Raw genomic sequence first — 23,617 nt, forward strand, 5'->3', positions numbered from 1 at the left:
ACAATGAGTGGTTTATGTTCAACCATTCAAGCCTCCAGACCTCTTGGTGATACACCAAACAACTTTTACAACAGTTATCACAGCATATGGGATCTTAGGCTTTATAAATAGAAGGATAATGTACAAAAACTGGGAAGTTATGATGAATCTTTATAAAACAGTAGTTTGGACTCAACTGGAGTATTGTGTCCAATTCTGGGCACCGCACTTTCGAAAGGATGTGCAAGCCAAGAGAGGGTGCAGAACAGATTTACAAGAACGGTTCCAGGGATGAGGGACTTCAGTTTTGTAGATAGATTGGAGAAGCTAAGTCTGTTCTCCTTAGAGGAGAGAAGGTTGAGAGGAGATTTGATTGGCAAAAGGGGCAATGGTGATATGAGGAAAACCTTTTTTATACTGGTTAGGATCTGGAATACACTGTCTGGGTCTGTGGTCGAGGAAGATTCAAACATGGCTTTCAAAAGGGAATTGGATAATTGTTTGATGAAAAAAAGTTGTGCGACTACAGGGAAGAGGCAGGGGAGTGGGACTAGCTGAGTAGCTCTTAGTGAGAGCTAAATGGCTTCCTTTTGTGCTCCAAGCATTCTATGATTCTATGAAAAGAGCCCCAGGCTGTCCAAGCTTTCCTAATAGCTATAACCTCAGTTGCCAGAGCTGCTGGTGTGCATCTAGTTTAGTATGAGTACAGACTGAAAGATCAGTTGATGAAATGTACTCAGTAGATCAAAGGTCATATTAATAACGGGACTTAAAAAAATCATAGCCAGACTTCACTCATATTTTGTTTTCTTTCCCTCTTCCATTAAATGCTCCGGCTCTATTGGACATCTGTGACTAATAATGATGATATTAATTTCAGTGTTTGCTTGGTATGAGTTTAAAGGCTTAAACATTGGCATAAAGACAATGTTCCTGTTGAAAAATTTTAAAAACATCTTTTTCTTAATTGAAACATTTATTTCCTTACACTGGACGTGGCTCAATTTGAGGATCACTTGTCATGAAAGATAATACAGGCGCCAGTGTTTAACTTAACAGTTTAAACAACAACTTATAAAAACAACTTATAATTTATAATAATTTAACAGTTTACAGCTTCTGATTATTTAAGTGATATAACACCTAGGTTGCAAATCTTTGGGTGTTTATTTGTTCATTTGTAAAGTAGAAGTCAGATGACAGATATCTAACCACCTTTTGTCATGTAACATTATTTTTACATGTCATTGAAACCAATAGTTCCTTTTTTCCCAACTTTCTTGATTTAATTTTCACAGAAAAGTTCCATCGTCAGAACTCTCATAATGCAGGTAATTTAGCAGGCAAGGGTTAAAAAGTTTTTTTAAAAGCTGTAAGTGCTTTGAAATCTGAAATAGGATGTGGAAAATGCTGGATATATATGGCAATTCTGCCAGCATCTGTAAAAGAGGAATGACCGGTTCTGTTTTGATGTACATACTTCGTGGCTTCAGCTTTTCAACCAGTAGAGTGACCTTGCAAATGCAACTGGTGCAGCGAGTGAAAGGGAAGTAAGAACTTGAAATTTAAAAAAGAAAGCCTTGTGTTTTATATAGCACTTTTCATGACCACCAGACGTTTCAAAGCACTTTGCTGGCAATGAAATACTGTTGTAATGTAGGGAACACAGCAGCCAATTTGGGCGCAGCAAACTCCCACAGGCAGCAATATGATAATGATCAGATAATCTGGTTTTTGTGATGTTGATTGAGGGATAAATATTGGATAGGATATAAGGGACTCACTCCCCTGCTGTCCTCCAGAACAGTGCCGTTGGATCTTTTACATCCTCCTGAACAGACAAATAGGGCCTTGATTTAATATCTCATTGCAGCGTTCACATTTAATATCTCACATTGCAGCAATCCCTCAGCACTGCACTGAAGTGGCAGCTTTGATTTTTGTTCTTAAGCCCTGGAGTGGGACTTGAACCTAGAGCTTTGTGACTCAGAGGCAGGTGTGCTACCAGCTATTAGTCATGGTTGATGCACAAATAAATAGCAATTGTTGAAATTGTTATGTTGAAACTCCCATGAAAGTTGAATTTCACCCCAATGTTCTTTTACGAGTGTCTGTAAACTATCAAAATGTAAAAAACATCTCTGCAGCTCAAACTCGTACTCCCCCTATAGCATAGCTCCATAGGGAACAACTAACTGTGGCATCTTTACTGACACCACATTTGAGATCAGTTATTTCAGCACAGATCACAAATTAAACTGTATAAATGTTAAACATTGTGCTGCTTTGGTTACCACACATGCAGATTCTTCCTAATTCCCCTTGACCCATCTAAAATGATGTTATGTTACAAAGAGGAAAGGCAGTTCTGGGGTTGTGCTACTTGGAGCAAAGGCGATTGAGAAATTTGATAGAGGTTTACAATATTCTGACAGGTTTAGACAGCATAGACAAAGAAAAGCTGCTCCCATTAGCTGATGCAAAAGGAATAGGGGACATAGGCCTGAAGTTTATGCTCCCCATTGGCAGGATTTTAGGAGGGGTGGCAGGAGTGTGATATTGAAGGGACAGGATTCCCTCTGGGTTTCCGCCCGCCCTGACCACACAGCAATTTTATGCTGGGGCGGGCAAGGCCTCAGACGGGAAGCCCACCCTTTCCCCAATTGAGACCCTTAAGTGGCCAATTAATGGCCACTTAAGGGCCTTTTTCCACCCAGCCTCAATTTTCAGGCTGGTGGGAAGATTGAGCCTCCATGGGGGAAGCCTGAAACACATCAAAGTTATAACCAGGGTGGGGGATGGGCACCTCCGTCAGAAGCCCCCTTCTGAAGTCAGGCGCCCTCCCCCCTCAATGTCCGGTGGCCTCTGGACCTCCCTCCCCCCAGCCTCTCCTCAAGACCCCTCATGCACCTCCCTCTTGCCGCCCTCCCGCCAGGCCTTCCCTATCCTCTATGCCCTAGGACCTCTTGAACTTGCCTGGGCCTCCAGTTCCCAGACTTAGTCTCCAGTGTCTTCTTGAACTTCCTCTTCTACCCCCTGCAGCGCTGTCACTGCAGGGAGTGGAGAGTTGCTGGCCAATCAGATTGGTCGGCAGTTCTCTAATGCGGGTCTTCCTCCTGAGTGAGGGGCCGAAGGCCCGTGTGCAGTGAATCAACGCTCGTCGGAATGTAAATTGGCTGCGGGGCAGTCGGAGTCGGTGGGGATATGTTCCCTGCCAACTCTTCGGATGGCGGGAAACAAGATACCACCATCCTAAAAATTCAGGTCACAGATTTCAGATCTTGTCAAGAAATGTGGGGGGAGATGTGAGGAAGAATTCCTTTACACAGTAATTGGTAATGAACCCACTTTGTACGAGGTTGAGGAGTGGAGTTGATGAATGATTTCAGAAGGAAATTGGATAGGAACCTAAGGGAAAGAAACTTTTAGGGGATAGAATGTGGAAATGGGACTGAGTGGAATTTTATAGAGAGCTGGCATGGATCTAATGGGCTGAATGGCCTCCTTCCGTGCTATAATGACTCTATGACTGAAAATATTTCAGGAAATCTGACATACCACATCTTTATCCAAGTTTTTTTTGTCTAAATCTTTCTTCCTTGCTTGGATAATGGTGTAGTATTTCCAGATTTTTCTCCTTTAAATTACCCTTTTTCTCTGTTTTTCCTTTATCTCTTAGATGAACATAGATGCACATAGATAAAAGATTCAACCTTCTCAACCATAAAGGAAATATTACAAAATGAGCCAGCATGTAAAGTTTCAAATACTGAAGTGTTAAATGTCATCATTGCAATTTAATCTGTGTCTCCACACCTCTCCAGGTCAGCCTTACTGGGGAAAGTGCTTCGGATTGACGTCAACAATAATAATCGTGGTCCCCTTTATAAGATTCCACCAGACAATCCATTTATCCTGGATCCAGATGCACGGCCAGAGGTTTATGCCTATGGTGTACGGAATATGTGGCGATGCTCTGTGGATCGTGGTGACCCTCAAACAAAGGATGGAAAAGGAAGGATCTTCTGTGGGGATGTCGGACAGAACAAATTTGAGGAAGTAGATATTATTGAGAAAGGGAAAAACTATGGCTGGAAAGCGAGAGAGGGGTTTTCATGCTACGACAAGAAGCTCTGTGCAAATTCCTCCCTGAGTGAGAAACCATTTTTTTTAATGCTCATCTATGGTCCTTAAACCCACATAAATCTCTTCATCATCAGTATATTTTCAGACAGATCTCTGAACACCTGCATCCAAATCTTTGTGATCCCATTTCTACTGTCCTTTCAGTTCTCTGGAAGGTTCTACAACCTCAATGTTTAACTGTCCTTTCTCTTTACGGACGCTGATTGACCTGCTTTATATTTTCAGCAATTTCTGTTTTGATTTCACCATCTCAACACTTTTTCCAATGTATCCCTTCACTGCCCTTTGTTGATAATTCGTTCCATAACTTCATTACCCTTTGGGTGAAAACTTTTTGCTTGACTTACCTCCTTTCTAACTTCTTCTGTCTGGTAATTTAAGTACCTTATCAGATGGAGCGATTGGATAAGCAAATTTATGAAAACAATTCTATAGTAAATAATGAATTGTCAAATCATGGATTCTGTGTCTAAGGACAATGTACATTTAGTTAGCATCTTTGACAGAGAAGAATGTACCAAGGTGTTTCATGTTGGGGTGATGTTGGTTACAGAACTTGCCTGTTAAAGAAGTCTTCATAGTCTTCTGTATGTTAACAGCAAGTCTTTAATAAATACTTGTAACCATATACAACTATACAGTAATACAGTAAAGGGTACAGGCATGGAGCTATCACCATCTTAGGTCTTAACACATCTCTGGCCAACACCACACTGACTCTAAGTCTAGATCATGTGCCTTCTTACATGACCGTGTGGACAGCACTGTTTTCGGTCTCACATCTCTGTGTACATCAGACCCTTCTACTACATTTCACAGGAGGAAATTATCATGAATATATTATAGAGGGACAACCTTTCAATTGGCATTTACCTCACTGATGCTGTGGGACTTTGCATACACAGATTTAGTACCATATTTCCCTACATTAGAGCAATGATGGCAATTCCAAGGTCCTTCATTGGCTGTGAAGTGCTCTAGGGTGTTCTGAGGTCCTGAAAGGTGCTACATAAATACAAGTTCTCCCTTATTAATTAGTTTGTTTCTGTTTCAAATTTATAGGCCTGAAGGCTGAAAAGTGCTGTTCTTAATGTTGTTTTCTTGATTGTTAGCACTGCCAACCAAATGAGGATTGAACAAGTTGGGCCAATACGCATTGGAGCAAAGAAGAGTGAGAGATGATCTTATTGAAACATAGAGGGCAGGATTTTGCCCTTGGTAGGGGTGCTTGGCGGGAGCAGGCGGGGGCGGTTGGGAAGCCGACATCCGTCCGCGATCGGCTCCTCACCGCGATTTCACGCCCTGCCGGATCGCGAGCGGCAGTGCTGAGCGCTGCCTGCGAGGGCGAGCGGGCCTCGCACGCAGTTCGCACATGCACGAGAAAGAACGCTTCAATCTCCCAGAGGCATGGAGCTACCTCAGGGAGATTGAAGCGCTGTTTAAAAAATTAATAAAGACAGTAAAAGCTTAATAAAACATGTCCCCACATGTGACTCTGTCACATGAGATGGAACATGTTTTTAATTCCAAAGTAACATTTCCCTTTAATGTTTATTTTCTTTAGGCAACCTCATCCCGCTCATGGATGAGGTTTCCTAAAAAATGTGAAGGCCTTTTTGCCTGCCCACCAACCGTTAGATTGCACGAGCAATGTAGATTCGAATTTAATCAGATCGTTAATGGCCTTAATAGGCCTTTTAATTATCAGCGAGCGCGCAGCCGACTCCAGCGCGTGCCCACTGAACAAAATATTGTGCGAGTGTGTGATGACGTCGGGTGTGCGCCCGCATGCCGAGCATAATATTCTGCCCATAAGATTCTTAGCGGACTTGACAGGGTAGATGCTGAGAGGATGTTTCTCCTCATGGGGAAATCTAGAACTAGGGGCCACAGTTTCAAAATAAAGGGTCTCCTATTTAAGATGGAGATGAGGAGGATTTTTTTCTTTCAGAGGGTCATTAATTCTCTTCCCCAGAGAGCAGTAGGTGCTAGGGTCATTGAATATACTCAAGGCTGAGTTTGATTTACAAGGGAGTCAAGGATAATGGGGACAGGCAGGAAAGTAAAGTTAAGACCACAATCAGATCAGCCATGATCCTATTGAATGGCAGAGCAGGAACAAAGGGTTGAATGACTTAATCCTGCTTATGTTTCTTATGATTATCATTGGTGGGAAAAATCTAAATCACAATACCAAGACCTATATCAGCAATTTTAGATAGATAAACCATGGGGGGATAAATTTAAATTTTATATGTAGTTTCTGAAATTTCGTTGTACACACTGAAGTGACGCACAAGACAAAGAACTTGGAAGTCCTTATTGTGGGGGAATCATAGACCCCACGTATATTATAGACTCTGGCAGTTCCTGTATATGTTGTAGGGAATAGTGGCCTCTGTCTACATTTTTGTGTATATTACAGAAAATATCAAACCCTATTTATAACAAAGAGAATTGGAGAACCTCTTAATATTATAGTGAATATCAGCCTCTCGGTATGTTATAGAGAAATCAGTATATACGTGTTATAAACCATTGAAGTTTACAGCACAAAAGGAGGTCATTTGGACCATTATCTGTGCTGGCACTTTACAGGAGCAACTCAGAAGCAATGGCTCCATGGCCTTGTAATTTCTCCTACTTCAAATGTTTATCCAGTTTTCCTTTAAAAATGCAATAATCTGCTTCAGTCACTCCCTGTGACAAAACATTCTACACCCACAACGTTCTGTGTAAAGAAATCTCTCTGAAACTCACTCTGATAATGACCATTTTAAATTGATGATTTCCTAACCAGAGGAAGTAATTTTTCTCATCCACTTTATAAAACTTCTAAATATATTTTAAAACATATATTAAATCTCCACTTGGCTTTCTCCCTTCCAATGGAAACAGTCTCAATATATATCCTCATAACTATAGGTTCCCATCCCTGATGTCACCCTAGTGAATCTACACCTTTATTGTCCATTCTATAATGGTGCATTGAAAACTACACACACTAGTTCAATTGTGGTCTAGCCATTGTTTAATCTTGTCCTCTGTGCCCCAATTTATTAACATTCTACCTGCAACCACACTTCCAAGGAATTATATATCTGAATTCCTAGATCTGCCTATTCATCCACGCCCTTCATTGCCATTCTGTTGCAACTATGTTATTATTGCCTGATTTTTCTCCAAAAATCTATTCTCTTACTTATTCACATTAATACAACCTGCCGATTCAGCTGACCTGTCTCTATCTATTTAAAGTCTTCATATATCTATGCATAGTCATTTGGTAGTACAGACTTGAGTATTGCTGAAAAAAAGCACATTTATCGAAGCTTTGACAACATGTGTCTTTTTTCAGCAATATATCTGTATATATTTGAAATCTTTTAGAACCTTTTTGCCGGAAATTTCATACTTTTGTGTCATTGCAGATTTTGAGATTATGTTCCCTATATCATCTACACATACTGAGAACCAAAGGGGCCCAGCCCTGATCCTGGGATATACCACCTCCAACCCTTCTTCAGTCTGAACAAAGACCCATCCCTATCAACCAATTTTTTTACTGTACATTTCCTTATACTGCAGACTCAAATTTTCTGATAAGCTTCTTGTGAGCGACATTGTCAAATGATTTCTGAAGATCCATATACATCACATTATTGTATTCCTTTTATTGATCCAGCTCTTCGAACAACTGTTAAATCTGTCAAATATAACTTGCCTTTAACAAATCGTGCTGGATGTGCTGGCTTAACTCATTTACTTACATGCTCACTAATTTAACATGAATAATAAATTCAGAGTTTGGCCACAATTGACATTAGAAAATGTTAGGAAATAGCATCCCTCCTTATCAGGAATGGTATACCTGTGTTTATCATAGAATCTTAGACTAGTACAGCACATCAAGTCTGCACTGGCTCTCACAGGACAATCCAGTCAATCCCACTCTCTCGCTATTTCCCCAATACTTCTGCAATTTTTTTTTCCCTTTTTATCTTTACTCTCAGCGGGGTCATTAGTTTGTGCAATTCTCTCCCCCAGAAAGCAGTGGAGGCTGGGTTATTGACTTTATTCAAGGCTGAATTAGACAGATTTTTGATAGACAGGGAATCAAAGGTTATGGAGGGGGTAGACAGGAAAGTGGAGTTGAGACCAAAACCAGATCAGCCATGACCTTATTGATGGTGGAGCAGACTCGAAGGGCCAAATGGCCTACTCCTGTTCCTATCAAATTCCCTTTTGAAGGCTACTAATGAATCAGTATCCACGACCCTATCAGGCAGTGCAATTAGATCTTAACCACTTGTTGAGTAAAAAAGAAAATTCCTCTCGTCCACCTCTGGTTCTTTTGCCAGTCATCTTAAATCTGTGCCCTCTCATTATTGACACTTCAGACATGAGAAACAGTTTTCTTTATTTATTCTATCAAAACCATTCATCATTTAAAAAATCTATTAAATCTCCTCTTAGCCTTGTTAACCTGTCCTGCCACTCTCAGTTGTACACAAACAAGTCCAGGTCTCTCTCTTATTGCACTCCCTTTAGAATTGTATCATTTATGTGTTGTCTCTCCTCATTCTTCCTACCTAAATGTATCCCCTCACACTTTTCTTCATTGAATTTCATCTGCCATATGAACACCTATTTCACCACCCTGTCTATATCCTCTTGATGACTATTACCATCTTCCTCAGTGTTCACCACACTTACCAGTTTCATGTTATCTGCAGTTTTGCCTTGTACCCCTTAGGAGTCCAAGTCATTCATATGTAACAAAGTTAGCAGTGGTCCTAACACTGAAACTTTGGGAGCTCCACTATACCCCCCCTCCAGTTTGAAAAACAACCATTCACGACTTTCGGTTTTGTATTTTGTATCCATGCTGCTACTGAGCCTTTTATCTCATGGGCTTCAATTTTGCTAAAAAGCCTAATTTATGATACTCTTCAAATGCATTCTGAAAGTCCACATACACAACATCATTTGCACTGTCCTCATCCACCTTCTCTGTTACTGCATCAAAAATTTAATGAAGTTAGTTAAACATGGTTTACTCTTCACCTCCCTCATGCTGGCTTTCCTTTATTAGTGTATGCGTGTCCAAGTGGCTATTAATTTTCTCCCAAATTATTGTTTCTAAAATTGTTTCTAATCACCAACTGACTAGTCTGTAACTTCCAGGTTTATCCTACTCCCTTTCTTGAACAAGAGTGGAATATTTGCAATTTTCTGGTACTTCAGCGCCACCTCTATATCTAAAGAGAAACATAAAAACGTAAAAATTTATGGCAAAGAAGGAGACCATTTGGCCCATCATGTCTGTGCCAGCCAAAAAATGAGCTATCCAGCTTAATCCCACTTTCCAGCTCTTGGTCCACAGTCTTGTAGGTTACAGCACTTCAAGTGCATAGCCAAGTATTTTTTAGATGCAAAGAGGGTTTCTATCCATACCACTCTTTCAGACAAGAAGTTTCAGATCCCTAGATTCTCTTATATGCCTGAATAATTCTTCTGCCAATTATTCTAAATTTATGTTCGCTGGTAATTGACCCCGCTGCTGAGGGAAACAGATCCTTCCTATCCCTCCATCTAGACTCCTCAATTTTGTACACCTGAATTAAAACTCCGTTCAGGCCTCCTCTGTTTCAAAGAAAATAATCCCAAACTTTCCCCATAGCTAAAAATCTCCATTTCTGCCTTATCTTTGTTAATCTTCTCTGTCTTAAGTGTGTTCATATCCTTTATGTAATGCAGTGACCGCAACTATATGCAGAAATCCAGCTGTAGCCTAACTAGTGTTTTATAACGTTGTAGCATATTTTAGATTCTATGCCTTGGCTAGTCAAGGAAAGGAACCTGTATGCCACCTAATCCTTCTGTCCTGATACGTTCAGGGATCTATGGACATGCACTTTACATCCATCTGTTACTCTATGGTCAGACAATTCGAGCAGGGGAGGGGAAGGGGCATGGACGGCATGCCCCCTTGGAAACCACGTTGCCGTGATGCCAACCAGCTCCACACTCAACAGCCCTGCAGTAATAAAGTGCTGCGAGGCTTATTAACGAGGGCTGAGTGGGACTCCCACCCCTCATTGGGGCGGACGTCCCGCCTTCTGGAGCTGCCAGCCAATCCGATTGGCCAGCAGCTCCATCAGTCCCAGCAGTGCGAGGAAGGCACCAATGGTAGCTGCTGGGATTGCAGGTGAAGGGAGAACCCCAAGGCCTAGGATCCCCAGAGCAGGTAAGTCTGGGTCTTGGAGCTGGAGGGTTTGGGAGCGTTAGGGAGCATGTAGGGGGGAGAGGGTAGTTTAAGAGAGGGAGTGGGTAGGAAGGAAGGGGGTTTAAGTGCAAGGGGGGGCCACCCCACAATCGGCAAAGGGCAGTCCCCAAAGAGTGACATCCCCTGCTTCCTTCCTGCCCTTTAACCATTGACCTTTAATTGGTCATTTTAATATGGTGGGTGGGCTGCTGATTTTGGTGCCCACCCATCACCCCCCCCATTATGGGGGTGAGCTCAGGGGTGGATGGGAAGGTTGTGGGATGAGTGCCCACCCCGTTTTATGCTCTCCTCTGTGGGAAACACACCCGCTGGGGGCACATAAAATTCAGCCCTATATTTCTCGGTATCCTACCATTCATTGTGTAACCCTTTGCCTTGTTTGCTCTACCCAAATGTACTAACTCACGTTTCTTAAGATTACACTCCATTTGCCACTTTTCTGCACATCTGATTGGTCTATTGATATTTTCTTGCAGTCTACAGCATTTTCTTCACTATCAACCACATAACTATTATACATGTTTATTATAGGAATGACATATTCCGTGCATTATAATGAATGCTAAACTCCTTAAGAAATGGCAGACTCATATGAAATGTCAGGCTCATAAGGAATGGTAGATCAATGGCAGACCTGTGTTCAGTATAATGAATGCCATATGGGGGTGGATGGTTGCACAGTGTTTCTGACACTGGACTGGTAATCCGGAGGTCCAGGCTAATGCTCTGGGGAGAGGGTTGCAAATCCCACCACGGCAGTTGGTGGAATTGAAATTTAATTTATGATGTGAAATTGGAAAGCCCCTCTCAGTGGTGACCATGAAACCATTGTCGATTGTCATAAAAACCTATCTGGTTCAATAATGTCCTTTAGGGAAGGAAATCTTCTGCCCTTACCTGATCTGGCCTACATGTGACTCCAGACCCACAGCAATGTGGTTGACTCTTAACGGCCCTCTGAAATGGTGTGGCAAGCCACTCAGTTCAAGGGCAAGAAGAGATGGGTAACAAATGTTGGCCTTGCCAGTGACTCCCACATTCCATGAAAGAATAAATTTTTTTAAAATCCCGTTTATAATATGGGAAAGTAGCAGATCCTTTAGATAGTATAGGCGCTAAATAATCCGAATGATGAATTTCCTGCACGCAAAAGGCTGGAATTTCTGAGTCCAATTAACATTGGTAAATTTGCAGGTTGAAGTGTAGCCCTGTAAAAGAATCCACCCAAATTTACTGCCATTAGCTTCAATGGAAGAGAAGTCATGCAAATTTCTTTGCTGGTGTGCACTCCAACCACCTAGTTTTCTGATATTCCAGGCTGTAGAATCTCTCCTGTTGCATTATTAAAATAATAGCACCTCAATAGATATTATAAGGAATAAAAGTTCCTTATTTGAAGAAGGAAATAGCAGGCACTATTTATTTCTTAGGGAATAACAAACAAGGTGGCATAGAAATTGGATCAGCACACACTGCATGTACCAAATGAGACCAATGACTAGACCATGGGAAATTATTCAGGTGGGTTCATTTGAGCAAGTTCTGGGTGTCAGTTGGGGCCCTGGAGGGTGCTTGTTAGTTCTTGGAAGCATGAAGAACAGTTGGCTCATATGCTAACTAAGGTGGTAAGCAGTGTCTTGGGGTGGGAGGTTGCCACTCGAGACCTGGTATGAGTGGTAGCCATTCATGGATCATGAATTTACTGATTTATCTATTTAGCATGTGCAAAATCATAGAGCTAAGCAATAGCCTTGTCAGTGGCTAGTTGGGGTTCTTTAAGCCCACCTTCAAGTTTAGTCAGTGGAAATTCCTTGACAATGTGAGTCGTTGTTTGTACTGCATCACAGCCTTGATAATCTTGACGATCTCACCGATGTTGGGTGGCTGCACAAAGGCCTTGGCCAGTCCGGAAACAGTTTAAAAGGGCCCAATGTCGCCATGGGAGATCAAAGCTGGGGGGACAAGCAGTGGGGTCCATGATGAGAGAATGGATTCTGGTTTTCTCCTGCCAATCCTCCTGCCATATGTCCTCAGCTGTTACTCCTCGGCATGGTGGGTTTAACCCTATAAGATGTACTGCTGGCAGGTTGAGAAGGTCCTTGAATAAGGGCAGGCATGGGTTGGAAGTAGACCTTCTGCAGTAGCTTGCCTGTTGCAAGTATGCCCCTCATGTGGGGAGAGAGGGGGGGACAATGTTGCTGATGAGCCTCGAGGAGCACTTCTGCTCTTCCTGACTCCACAATAAGATTAGTAGAAAAAAGCACCCTACCAATCACCTGAGAAGACTGACTGCTATTAGCACAACTTACTCAGCTGCTAACAAACATTGTAAAAATCCCTGAAATAGACATTAGGCCCTCTGTTTTTAGATGCAAAAAGGCTAACACTTGTTTCAACCTCTGGTGTTGGATGTTTATGCAGGTGCCTTTACCAGTGGGATGGCATGCATCCTGCATAGAATATGTGCACACACCACCCACCATGGTGTCCACTGATTTCAAGGGCAATGTCTTAAAGTGGAATAGCACTCGTAGAGAACATCAGCTCTTGTGCACATTATAGAGAATAAGCTCCGCTAACTAATAGGTCCCAGTTCCCCACAAACTCCACCAGAGGTTTTTAATGGAGAAGGGGAAGAGGCAACAAGGATAGAGTTTCTGAAGGTCAATCTAAGAAACTGGCAGATGTGATTATAATAATAAAAGACCTTGTGTATATTCAGAGAATATGGTGAGGATGGTACCAGGAAACTGCATGTCCAATATTCCTCAGCTGTTTTAAATAGAAACATATCCTTTATTCACAATAACTTACCTCAGTTTTTCTCCTCACTGGCTGACTGAGACATTAACACTTTGACTGTTTTGGTCTTTCACAGATGATGTCTTGCCTATATTTGCTTATGCACATAGCGTTGGAAAGTCTATCACTGGGGGTTATATTTACAGAGGATGCGAATCTCCCAACCTTAATGGACTCTACATATTCGGAGATTTTATGAGTGGGTAAGTCATTAACAACCGACTTGTATTTATATTGACATAATAAACAATCCATGGACTTCACAGAGGAGAAATTGATGTCAAGCATTGGTGGCAATGTTAGAACATAACCCAAACTATATTCTAGGTTCTGGTTTTGCAGAGGTTTTTAATGGAGAAGGGGAAGAGGCAACAAGGATGGAGTTTCTGAAGGTCAAGGTGGTTGAAGGCTCTGACACTGATGCTGGAATAAGAGGTCAATCAATGCATAGGAGGCCAGAGTCTTGGGGTAGGTTAGAACATAGAGCTGGAGGAGGTTACAGAAATAGAGTGGAGTGACACCATTGAAGAATTTATAAAGGAGGATGAGGGATTATAATTGAATTTCATTTAATTTAATTTTATTTAACATCATCAATATTAACATGTTGGGAACATGAAGCGAAAGAAGATTGGTGATGAGTGAGACTTAATGCAGGACAGGGTACAGGCAACAAGTTTTAATGAGTTACAGTTTATGTGGAGTTCAGGAGGCTCTTAAGGAAGATGTTAGAGGAGTCAGGTCTGGGTTAGGATGTCAGTCATGACTATGATAAGGTAAGGACAGTGTTGCAGAGTTGAATTAAGCAGCTCTGTTGACGCATAGGACATGGGGTTTTAAGCTCACTTTGTACTCAAATGTGATTGCGAACTGTCTCATTCAAGCTGAGAAACAGAGAAAGAGGTGGAGATGGAGTAAAAAGTATGGCATTTTAAAAAGGCCTTAACTCCAACCCATGCCCCCTACAGTACATGTAAATTCTTAATGGGAGTGTGAGGTTGTCAAATCAACAACAATGTATTCATTCCAACAGAGGGCAAAGAAATTGGATATGATTGCACTTATTATGGTGGAATGGAGGGATAGAGAATGCAGAGTCAGAGTTACAAAGTGAATAAACTGGGACATAGCACAGGAAGAAGCTCCAAGTTAGAGGTGCATGAGCCTATTAAGAGATTTATAAATGTGGGCTAGGATTTTGAATTCAATACTTTGGGAAAGTTGGAAACTGGTGGCTGGTGAGGATTGTGGAGCCAAACTCAGTATGAACAGGATGCAAGCAGTAGGGTTTGGACCAGTTGGAGTTAGGGTGGGGTTAGTTACATAAAGCAGAACCAATGAGAAAAGCATTGAAGAGGTTGAGCCTGAAGGTGACAAAGGCATGGTTCAGAGTTTAACCAGTAGTAGGGTGAGATAGGGCAGAGGACAGCAATGTAATAAAAGTGAAAACAAACATCTCAACCATGGATATCATATAGACCAAGAATGTCAGTTAAAGGGATTTAGGTAGTTGGGAGCTTAATGGCGATTGGATTGAGAGCACAAGCAGTGGGCCCCAGAGAAGCTGTAAATTGAAAAAAAAGAGAAATTGTATAAATTTAAGGGCCGTCAGGTGGCAGAAGTTGAAACAGCCAACTAGATAATCATGGAGAATGTGATAACATGGGTTTTGAGAAGGGATTGTGTTATCTGTAATAAAATTGGGTTATGGGCCAATGAAACATAACCGTCTGGTTAAGAGTTGAGGAAGAGTATCTTAACTTTATTACATGGGAGTACTTGGTACTGACACTGGATGTTGAACATAAAGTGTTCCATTTCCTCACCATAACCTTCATTTAGCTGAGCCTAAAATTTCCATGCAACAGTATGCTCTTCAGTAACAATCATGTTATTTCATCTGCTTGTTAACTCGTTGCTCTTCTCCCTAAACAGACGTCTAATGGCACTGGCTGAGGATTCTACAACAGGAAAGTGGCATGATCATAAGATCTGTATGGGAAAGGGTCAGACATGTTTTTTCCCAGGACTCTTGAATAAGTATTATCGGTACATCATCTCCTTTGCTGAGGATGAAGCAGGTATTTTCATCTGTCCAACATATACTGTGATTTACACCCATTATATTTTTAATATCAGCTTAAATATTTAATTCTGAGTTGACCATCCTACACACTTCTCCTCAACCATATTTGTGATATTTTCCAGATTCTGAGATCAGCCAGATGTAGCATATGTTTTCAGATGTCTTTTCTGCCTTCCATGCCCACCTTTCCAGAAATATCATGTTTGAACCCCTCCAGTGAAGTTTCTTCCCCACCACAGCTATGAAAAAGCCCTTGTTAAAGTGACAAATTACATCCTATTTGACTGTGACCATGGTAAACTATTCCTCACCATTCTTTTTGATCTGTCTGCAGCATTTTACACAGATGACCACATCATCCTCCTTTAACATTTCTCCTCTATCATCAAACTGGGTGGAATTGGGTTCCAATCTTATCTGTCCTGTTGTAGCTAGAGAATCACCTGCAATGGCTTCTTTTCCCACTCCTGTATTTTAAACTCTGGAGTCCCCCAAGGATCTACCCTTGGCCTCTTCCTATTTTTCATCCCCTCGGCAACATCAGACGGAATCGTCCCAGATTTGCACTAAGTGCAGTAGCGGGTGGATAAAATGACGTCGGCGACAAAGACGGGTTTTCACGTCATATCGTCCCAAACCCGCCGTATTATTTATGCATTTCCGGGAAACACGCTGTTTCGATGGAGGGCGGGCTCTTATTCGCTACTCCATCATGCCGGGCACCATATTTAAAGTCCAGACACGCGCACACATCTCAGTGCTTCCAGCCCACGACTACTGCAGGGAAGATGTCCACGAAAGGCAAAAAGACTGCAGCCCCCAGGTTTAGTGACGCGTCACTGGAACGCCTTTTGCACGCCATGGAGGCGTGCCGCAATGTCCTCCACCCCGCTCTGGCCACAGAATGGGCAGTGGTGCGACCAACCAGGCTTAGGAGGCGATGGCAGTGGTGATCAGTGCAAATGCTGCACAGAAGATGCTGGCCATCCAATGCAGATAGAGGATGAAGGATCTCATCCGTGCAGCCAGGGTATGGCAACCATCTCATCACTCTAAACTCATACACTGAAGCCCATCACACATTCACTGGCATCTCACTCACTGCCAGCTCAAGGGACATCACCACCCATTCTCACATACATACCCTCACATGTCCATCTCGCCTCATCTCCTCTGGAGACTGGCTCCTCAGCCCTCACCATCTTGAGGCCATTTGCACAGAACAACATGTGGCCCCACACCCTGGGTTACCCTCCTTCCCCAGTACTGCCCTCGTCCTGCAGCCTCTTCCCTTGCCTGAGACCACTTCTCCCCGTTTGTCAAGCAAGCCACAATCCTGCGGCCATTGAAAGTCCACCCACATATGGCTGATCTGGTAGATAGAGACCTACCCGTGAGCCTCCCTTAAAGTGATGTGGTGCTGTCTGTGAAGCCTGGCCCTGATGACTGCGAGTGCCGACCAACGCAAGGTAGGCAAACGAACGTGGGAAACGCGGCTCTCCATTGGCGGGCTGAGCAGGCAATCACAAACTGGTTTCACTCCATCATGAAACCGATTGTGCCATAATGTCCGCTCACGCCACTGACCACGTCCGACGCTGGGGTGCACGGAAAATCCTGGTCATCACCTGAAAACAGTGTCAGGTTCCATAATATGCTGACGATTCCCAATTCTGCCTCACCACCACCTCTCTCAACTCCTCCACTGCCTGATTTATCACTCTGCTTGTCCAACATCCAGTCCTGGATGAGCAGAAACTTCCTTCAAATGAATATTGAAAGACTGAAACTATTGTTTGCAGTCTCCGCCACAAACTCATTTTCTTAGTTATGGTCTCCATCCGTCTCCCTGGCTACTGTCTGAAGTTTAAACACACCATTCGCAGTCTTGGGGGAGAGTTTTCTCCCCGTCGGGGGGGGCTGAGCGGGCGCGGGCGCGCGCGCAGCTGATCGTCGCCCGCGATCAGCCGTGTGCCGCCATTTTAGATGGGCAGGCCAATTAAGGCCCACCCAGCATGACGCGCACCCAGAAGCACTGAGCACTCCCTATGCGGGCGGGGGGAGGAGGGAGAGTTGGGGCCTGCGTTCTTTTGCTCTTGCACGCGAAACAGCGCAGAAATATTCTTGAGGCACGGAGCTGCCTCAGGGAGATTAAGTTGGTACTGAAAAATTGAAATAAAGAAAAAAAATTATTCTGACATGTCCCCTCATGTGACATGTCCCACATGAGGTGGGACATGTCAATGAATTTTAATAAGAATTTTTATTACATTTAAAAACCATTCATGAAACCTCATCCCGCCTGTGGATGAGGTTTCATGAAAAATGCAAAGGCCTCCTGGGCTCTTCGCTTGCCCGCCAACCTTAAGATTGGATGGGAAGCCCTGTTAATTATTTTAATTGCTATTTAAATGGCCTTAATTGGCCTATGACAGTTCGGTGGGCGCGCAGCAAACTCCGGTGTGCGCCCGCCGAACTCAAAATCTGAATGATGCGCGGTGACGTCGGGATGCACGCCCAACGTCACCGTGTGTCATTTTACATGAAGATTCAGGCCTTGGTGTTTTTGACCCTGATATGCTTTTCTGACTACAAATCCACATCATCAAGACCATATACTTTTGTCTCTATAACATTACCGTCTCCACCCTGCCTCAGCACATCTGCTGCTAAAGCCGCCATCCATGTTTTTGTTACCTTTAGACTTGACTATTTCAATGTTCTCCTGGCTGACCTCAGAAACAAATCTTTCTTGATAAAGGTCCTGCGAAGTTCCTTGGGTCATATTACTCTGTTGAAAGTGCTATTTGAAGGCAGGTTATTGTAGATTCCTATGCTCCCATCTACATAATTACTGAAATCAAGACTGGCCACGTTAAATCCTATTTTAACTTAATCTTCCTCAGGGCCTCAAAACTGCTGAAGTTTGTCTCCGTCAGTGTTGCCAGCCTCATACGTCCTATAGCCTTCTAAAACCTAACCCAGATTGTGTCAACTTTAACTCAGTCATATTCCTCTTGCCCCTGAGTCAGAAGGTCCAATCCCACTCTAGAGATTTGACCACATAATCCAGGCTGACATTTCTCTGCAGTATGGAGGGAGTGCTGTCCTCTTAGAGATAGATGCGAGTGTTGTCACTGAACCAAGGCTGACACCTAGGATCAGGACTAGATCATTAAGCCCCTTGAGCCTGCTACAATCAGATCATGGCTGATCTGTAATTCAATTCCATTTACTTGCCCCATATCCCATGGTACCCTTACTCAACAAAAATCTATTGATCTCAGTCTTGAAAATTTCAATGGGAACAGCACGCAAAGACTTTTGAAGGGCAAGTTCCATATACCCATTATGTGGAAATGTACTTCCTAAGTTTATTGCTAAATGGCCTAGCTCTAATTTTAAGATTGCAGAGGGAGCCCTCCACCGCCGGAAGTGCCATCTTTTGAATGAGATGTTAAACTGAGGTCTTAGCTGTCTGACCCCATGACATTATTTGAAGACGAGCAGGGAGTTTCTCTTGGTGCCTTGACAACAAAGGGTTTAACTGGCCTTTCATTTCAGATCTTTCAGCGTGCACATTGACTGTTCTTTTTGCCGACATAACAACAATGGTTGCTCTTTGATAATTAATTCATTAAATGTGACACAGCTTGGGCTATAGAAATACAAATGAAGTGGAAACCCACTTTGGCCTTCTCAAGATGAACAGTAACTTCTGAATCTGTATATAGTAATGAAGTCGGAATGTATCCACAGCTGTCTCTTCCAAAACATTTTTCTCTCCAGGAGAATTATATTTCCTGTCTACACGGATTCCTACAGCCACATCGACTACTGGAATGGTTTACAAAATAGTTGACCCTTCACGGTAAGACACAGTAACAAATTCATACGATAAAAATAAGTAGAAGTGGAGTGCCTTAACAATTGTTGTGCATCTTGTAGATAAATGTACCTGACTCATAATCTGCACACCCAGGACATTATAATTTAAAGTACTTGCTTCATGGCTCTTTTACAGGAGAACAGCATCTTCGAACCTCTCTCCTGTCCTTAGTCCATGTGTTGGGAACTAATCTTTGTAGATCTGTAACAGTGTGACACAATGACCCAAAAGGAAATACATGTACCAGCTCACCACAGGAAATGACTCTCTTAATCTGACAGAACATTGATATGTACATTTTTTGTGGGTCAGTCACCCTTTCTATTTGCAGAGCCTATTTTTGGAGGCAGAAATTGCCTTCAGTCTCATTCCTGTAATGTGAAAGCACCTCAACAGGAAAAACAATTAGGACATGAATTGAAAAAAATCCTACAGCCAAATGAGCATTTGGGAATATGTGATTATATGCTCCCAGTGCAGAGCCTCAATCGCTGGGAGTATTTACTGTGCACTTGCACAAGTGATTCGCCATCTATTTTAACGAACAGAAAATCATGGGATGTGCATGATTTCCTGATACATGCTCATGCCAAATGAAGGTCTGTATATGGGGCATACCACCAGAAATTTTCTTTACAACCTAAACATAAGCAAGTACTTCTCTCAAAGTTACAATTCAATCAGATGTCAGTAAAGCCAAAGCAGTTTCTTCTCTAATTTTCTCCCCATTACTCCTGAAAGTGCTGACCCTTTGTGGAATTCCTCACCTGAGTTATCCATCCTTCATGGTTAAACCTACACAATGAGTGTCAATGGAATATTTAACTCCTGAACCATCACAGCCAATTCTGACTCTGTCTTCACAAGTGACAAATACACATGTGCACTTACCAGCAAGAGTCACTGGATAGCAATCAGGCGTGGGAACCCTGGCTGATATTTTTTACTGCCTAAGATTACTGTCCTTTCAGTTGACATCGCTAACCTACAAGGAATCGAATCTTTGACCATATTGGCCTATCACGTCACACTGTTTGGCTCATTTACTCATTGTGTCATTTGGTAGAGCTCCAGCCTTTGAATATAAAAGTCAATCAATGATTCTTAGTTCTGGGAAAAGATTGTATTTGAAGTCTTGGTACATTTTTGTTTCAAGTAGATAATGCGTTTGTTTAATAAAGGTGTTTTGTTCAAGTTTTGAACCTGGTCTCAGATTTTTAAAAGTGAAAGGAAACTTCAGATGCTTTCTTGGAGGTTGAAACCATTAAATCCTAATTCTTGTTCTGCACCTCACCCCCACAGGAGAGCACCACCCCGAACATGTCATTACAACCCCTTACCAGTTAAAGTGAAAAGCCGGCTCATTAATTTTGTACCCAAACCAAGTAAGTGTGCTACTCTTGGCAGGGGTTTTCTTCTTAAGTACAATGCGATTTATGCATTATGGTCATCAATGGGATTTGCTTTTGACTGTAACAGGCTGGTGACTGCTGTTTGCAGATAAAGAACTATAGACTGTAACAAAAACAGAAAATACAGTTGCTACCTATTGTAGTGGCCTTGTATTGTAACTGACACACTTGGAATAAATTTTGGTACCTCCTCAGTTTGTGCAGTTGGTTTTCTAGCAGTGACTCTGGGGCAACCAGTGTTGCCTCTAATGGTTGATTTAAAATAGGCAACTTCGTAGAGAGAGCTTTACTTTTGATTTATCCCATGCTATTTTTCATCTAGGGATATTTGATAGAGTATGATGTAGGATGTCTTGATCTGAATCTCTCTATTGTGCCTCACCTGGGAGAACTTGATGGGATTGTGGAGGATTGTGGTTGTACTCTGCATCAGATCTGTGCTGTATCTGACTTTTGTTGCTTCATAAGACAGTTTAGAAAAGGTTTTATTGTATCTTTATAGTAATACCTGACCTAGGAATGTTTGACAAGACCATGAATAGGGAGATTAACTCTGTATCTAACTAGTACTGTATCTGATCTGTGACTGTTTTATGGAACTATGTCCCCTAGTCCTAGACTCCTCAACCAATGGAAATTGTTTCTCTCTATCTACCCTCTGTTCTCTTTAATAGCTTGAAAACTTTTATCAAATTACAGGGAATATAACCCCAGTTTGTGTAATTTATCCTTGTAGTCCAGCTATCATTTTGGTAAATATACACCGCACTCCCTCCAAGGCGAATATATCCTTCCAAAAATGTAGTGCCCAGAATGGCTTATGTAGTCCAAATGTGATCTAACTAGAGCTTTGTATGGCTGAAGCATGACTTCTACCCTCTTTTATTATAGTCTTCTAGATGTCAGGGCCAGCATTCCATTAGCATTTTTGAATGCTTTCTGTATATGTTCACTACATTTAATGAGCCATATACTTTGATCCCCAAGTTTCTTTGGATCGCTACTTTTTCTAGTTTTTCACCATTTAAAAACTACCCTGTTCTATCCATTTTAGGTTCTAAGTGGCTGACTTCACATTTGCCTACATTGAAAAGTGTTTGTCACATTTGCTGTTATGTATTATACTTTTGTAAAATCACCTCTGTCACTTGGTATAATTTTTACTTCTGAGGATTTCTTACCAGGACTTAAGCACACAATCTAGGTTTACCCTCTTTTAATGTGTGAATGGAGCGTTGCATTATAAGAGATTGGAGTAAGCCAAATTACGCATAAACAAAAGACTCCACATACCTATTATTTTAAATGTTTATAATAGCCTTGGGAAGGTGCTCTTTAAATATAATTCTATCCTTAAATGGAAGTGTTCTTTGTGCATACAGAGCTGACACAACGTCCTAGGAGTAGGCCTACAAAGAACAAATCCAAAGGAAGGCAAAGACCCAGTGTACGGCAAGATGGAAATACCCCAGACTGGTTCCAGGAGCTCCTCAAGACCTTGGAAATGTTGCAAACAGAATGGGATACTGCTCCTGGTCAGCCAGCAACTACTTTGGCACCAAGACCTGCTAAAGTGCATACAAATACTGGCAGGGAGCGGAGTAGTCATGACCCAGCAAACAGGAGACCACAAAATACTCCTCCAAATGGAGCAGTGCGTCTAGTGGATGAGCATGCCAGGACAGACCGTGGGAGGGTGGAGATTTACATCAATGGGGTATGGGGGACAGTGTGTGATGACTTGTGGAACAGCCAGTCAGCTGCCGTTGTGTGTCGCCAACTTGGATTCCCATATGCCATTAAGGCATATCGGAGAGCAGAGTTTGGACAAGGAAGTGGGCCAATCCTTCTGGATGATGTGGAATGTGAAGGGAATGAAAGCAGCCTTTTGCACTGTCGCCACTCAGGAACCGGGGAAACCAACTGTTCGCACCAAGAAGACGCAGGCGTTATGTGTGGGCACACAGAACCTTAAGCAGCTCTGGATACTCCTAGTGCACAGTGAACATTGCAATGCAATCCATCTATGAAACCATAATCAAGAATGATCTTTCCAAAACAGATGCCCATTTCTTGGGTGTGAGTGGAAGGTGGTTGGCGCAGAAGAGTGCCTACTGCAGCTAGCAGCAGCTTTAACTGAAGGTTATTGCAACTATTGGCATAAGGCGCTTATAAATAATTGCGGCAAAATCATTCTTTTTGAAGCTGTATATCATTTTCAGAATAATACATTTTAAACACATTGTAACTATCGAACGGTGTGTTTTTATTGCTGAAAAGAGACGTGTTGCCGAAGCTTTTCGCCTTGCACTCATCAGGACGAACACAAAAATTTTTGTTAATTGATTCTTTCATGGCGAGTGGGCGACACTGGCTAGGCCATTATTTTTTGCCCATCCCTTGAAGGATAGAATTACCCTTGAACTGAGTGACTTGCTAGGCCATTTCAGAGGGCAGTTAAGTCAACCACACTGCTATGGGTCTGGAGTCACATGTATGCCAGACCAGGTAAGGATGGAAGCTTTCCGTCCATAAAGGACATTAGTGAACCAAATGGATTTTTATGATAATCGATGATAGTTTCATCATCACTATTACTAATACTAGCTATCAATTCCAGATTTTATTGACTGAATTTAAATTCTACCAGCTGCCATAGAGGACTTGAACCTGTGTCCCTAGGATATTAGCCTGGCCTCTGGATTATTAGCCCAGTGAAATTATTGCCACACCACCATCACCCCAATGCCAAATTTCAAGCGGTCACAACTTATACTACAGGAGGAAAGGGTGCTGATTTGTTGGCAAGTCGACTCTGATTGGCCGAGGTGTTAGATGGGACTCCGCGATTGGGCAGCACTTGCTCAACAATCCTGAGTGCACTAATAGCTACACTAACAGCCAATTTAAGAGCACATAAAGTGACTTATTTAAACTTGCTAGAGGCAACATATATTCATACACAGGGACCTGTTCTCTGTAACAAAAGGAATATGTTCAAACCTTGCACCTTT

The 23,617-nt window shown here is 42.3% G+C and overlaps 1 protein-coding gene across 1 annotated transcript in view; it reads left to right on the forward strand.

The window, feature by feature from the left end:
* The window catches only part of hhipl1 (HHIP-like 1), a 35,368-nt gene extending 12,517 nt beyond the window's left edge, over nucleotides 1-22,851 (forward strand). The window contains exons 4-9 of the mRNA XM_078561992.1: nucleotides 3,804-4,132; nucleotides 13,293-13,419; nucleotides 15,152-15,297; nucleotides 19,092-19,173; nucleotides 20,494-20,576; nucleotides 21,986-22,851. Coding sequence (XP_078418118.1) covers nucleotides 3,804-4,132; nucleotides 13,293-13,419; nucleotides 15,152-15,297; nucleotides 19,092-19,173; nucleotides 20,494-20,576; nucleotides 21,986-22,578 — 1,360 coding nt within the window. The 3' untranslated portion in view covers nucleotides 22,579-22,851. The remainder of the gene's footprint in view (nucleotides 1-3,803; nucleotides 4,133-13,292; nucleotides 13,420-15,151; nucleotides 15,298-19,091; nucleotides 19,174-20,493; nucleotides 20,577-21,985) is intronic.
* The last annotated feature ends 766 nt before the right edge of the window (nucleotides 22,852-23,617 follow it).

This window comes from Cetorhinus maximus, chromosome 18, assembly GCF_964194155.1.
Source record: "Cetorhinus maximus chromosome 18, sCetMax3.hap1.1, whole genome shotgun sequence".
NCBI lineage: Eukaryota > Metazoa > Chordata > Chondrichthyes > Lamniformes > Cetorhinidae > Cetorhinus > Cetorhinus maximus.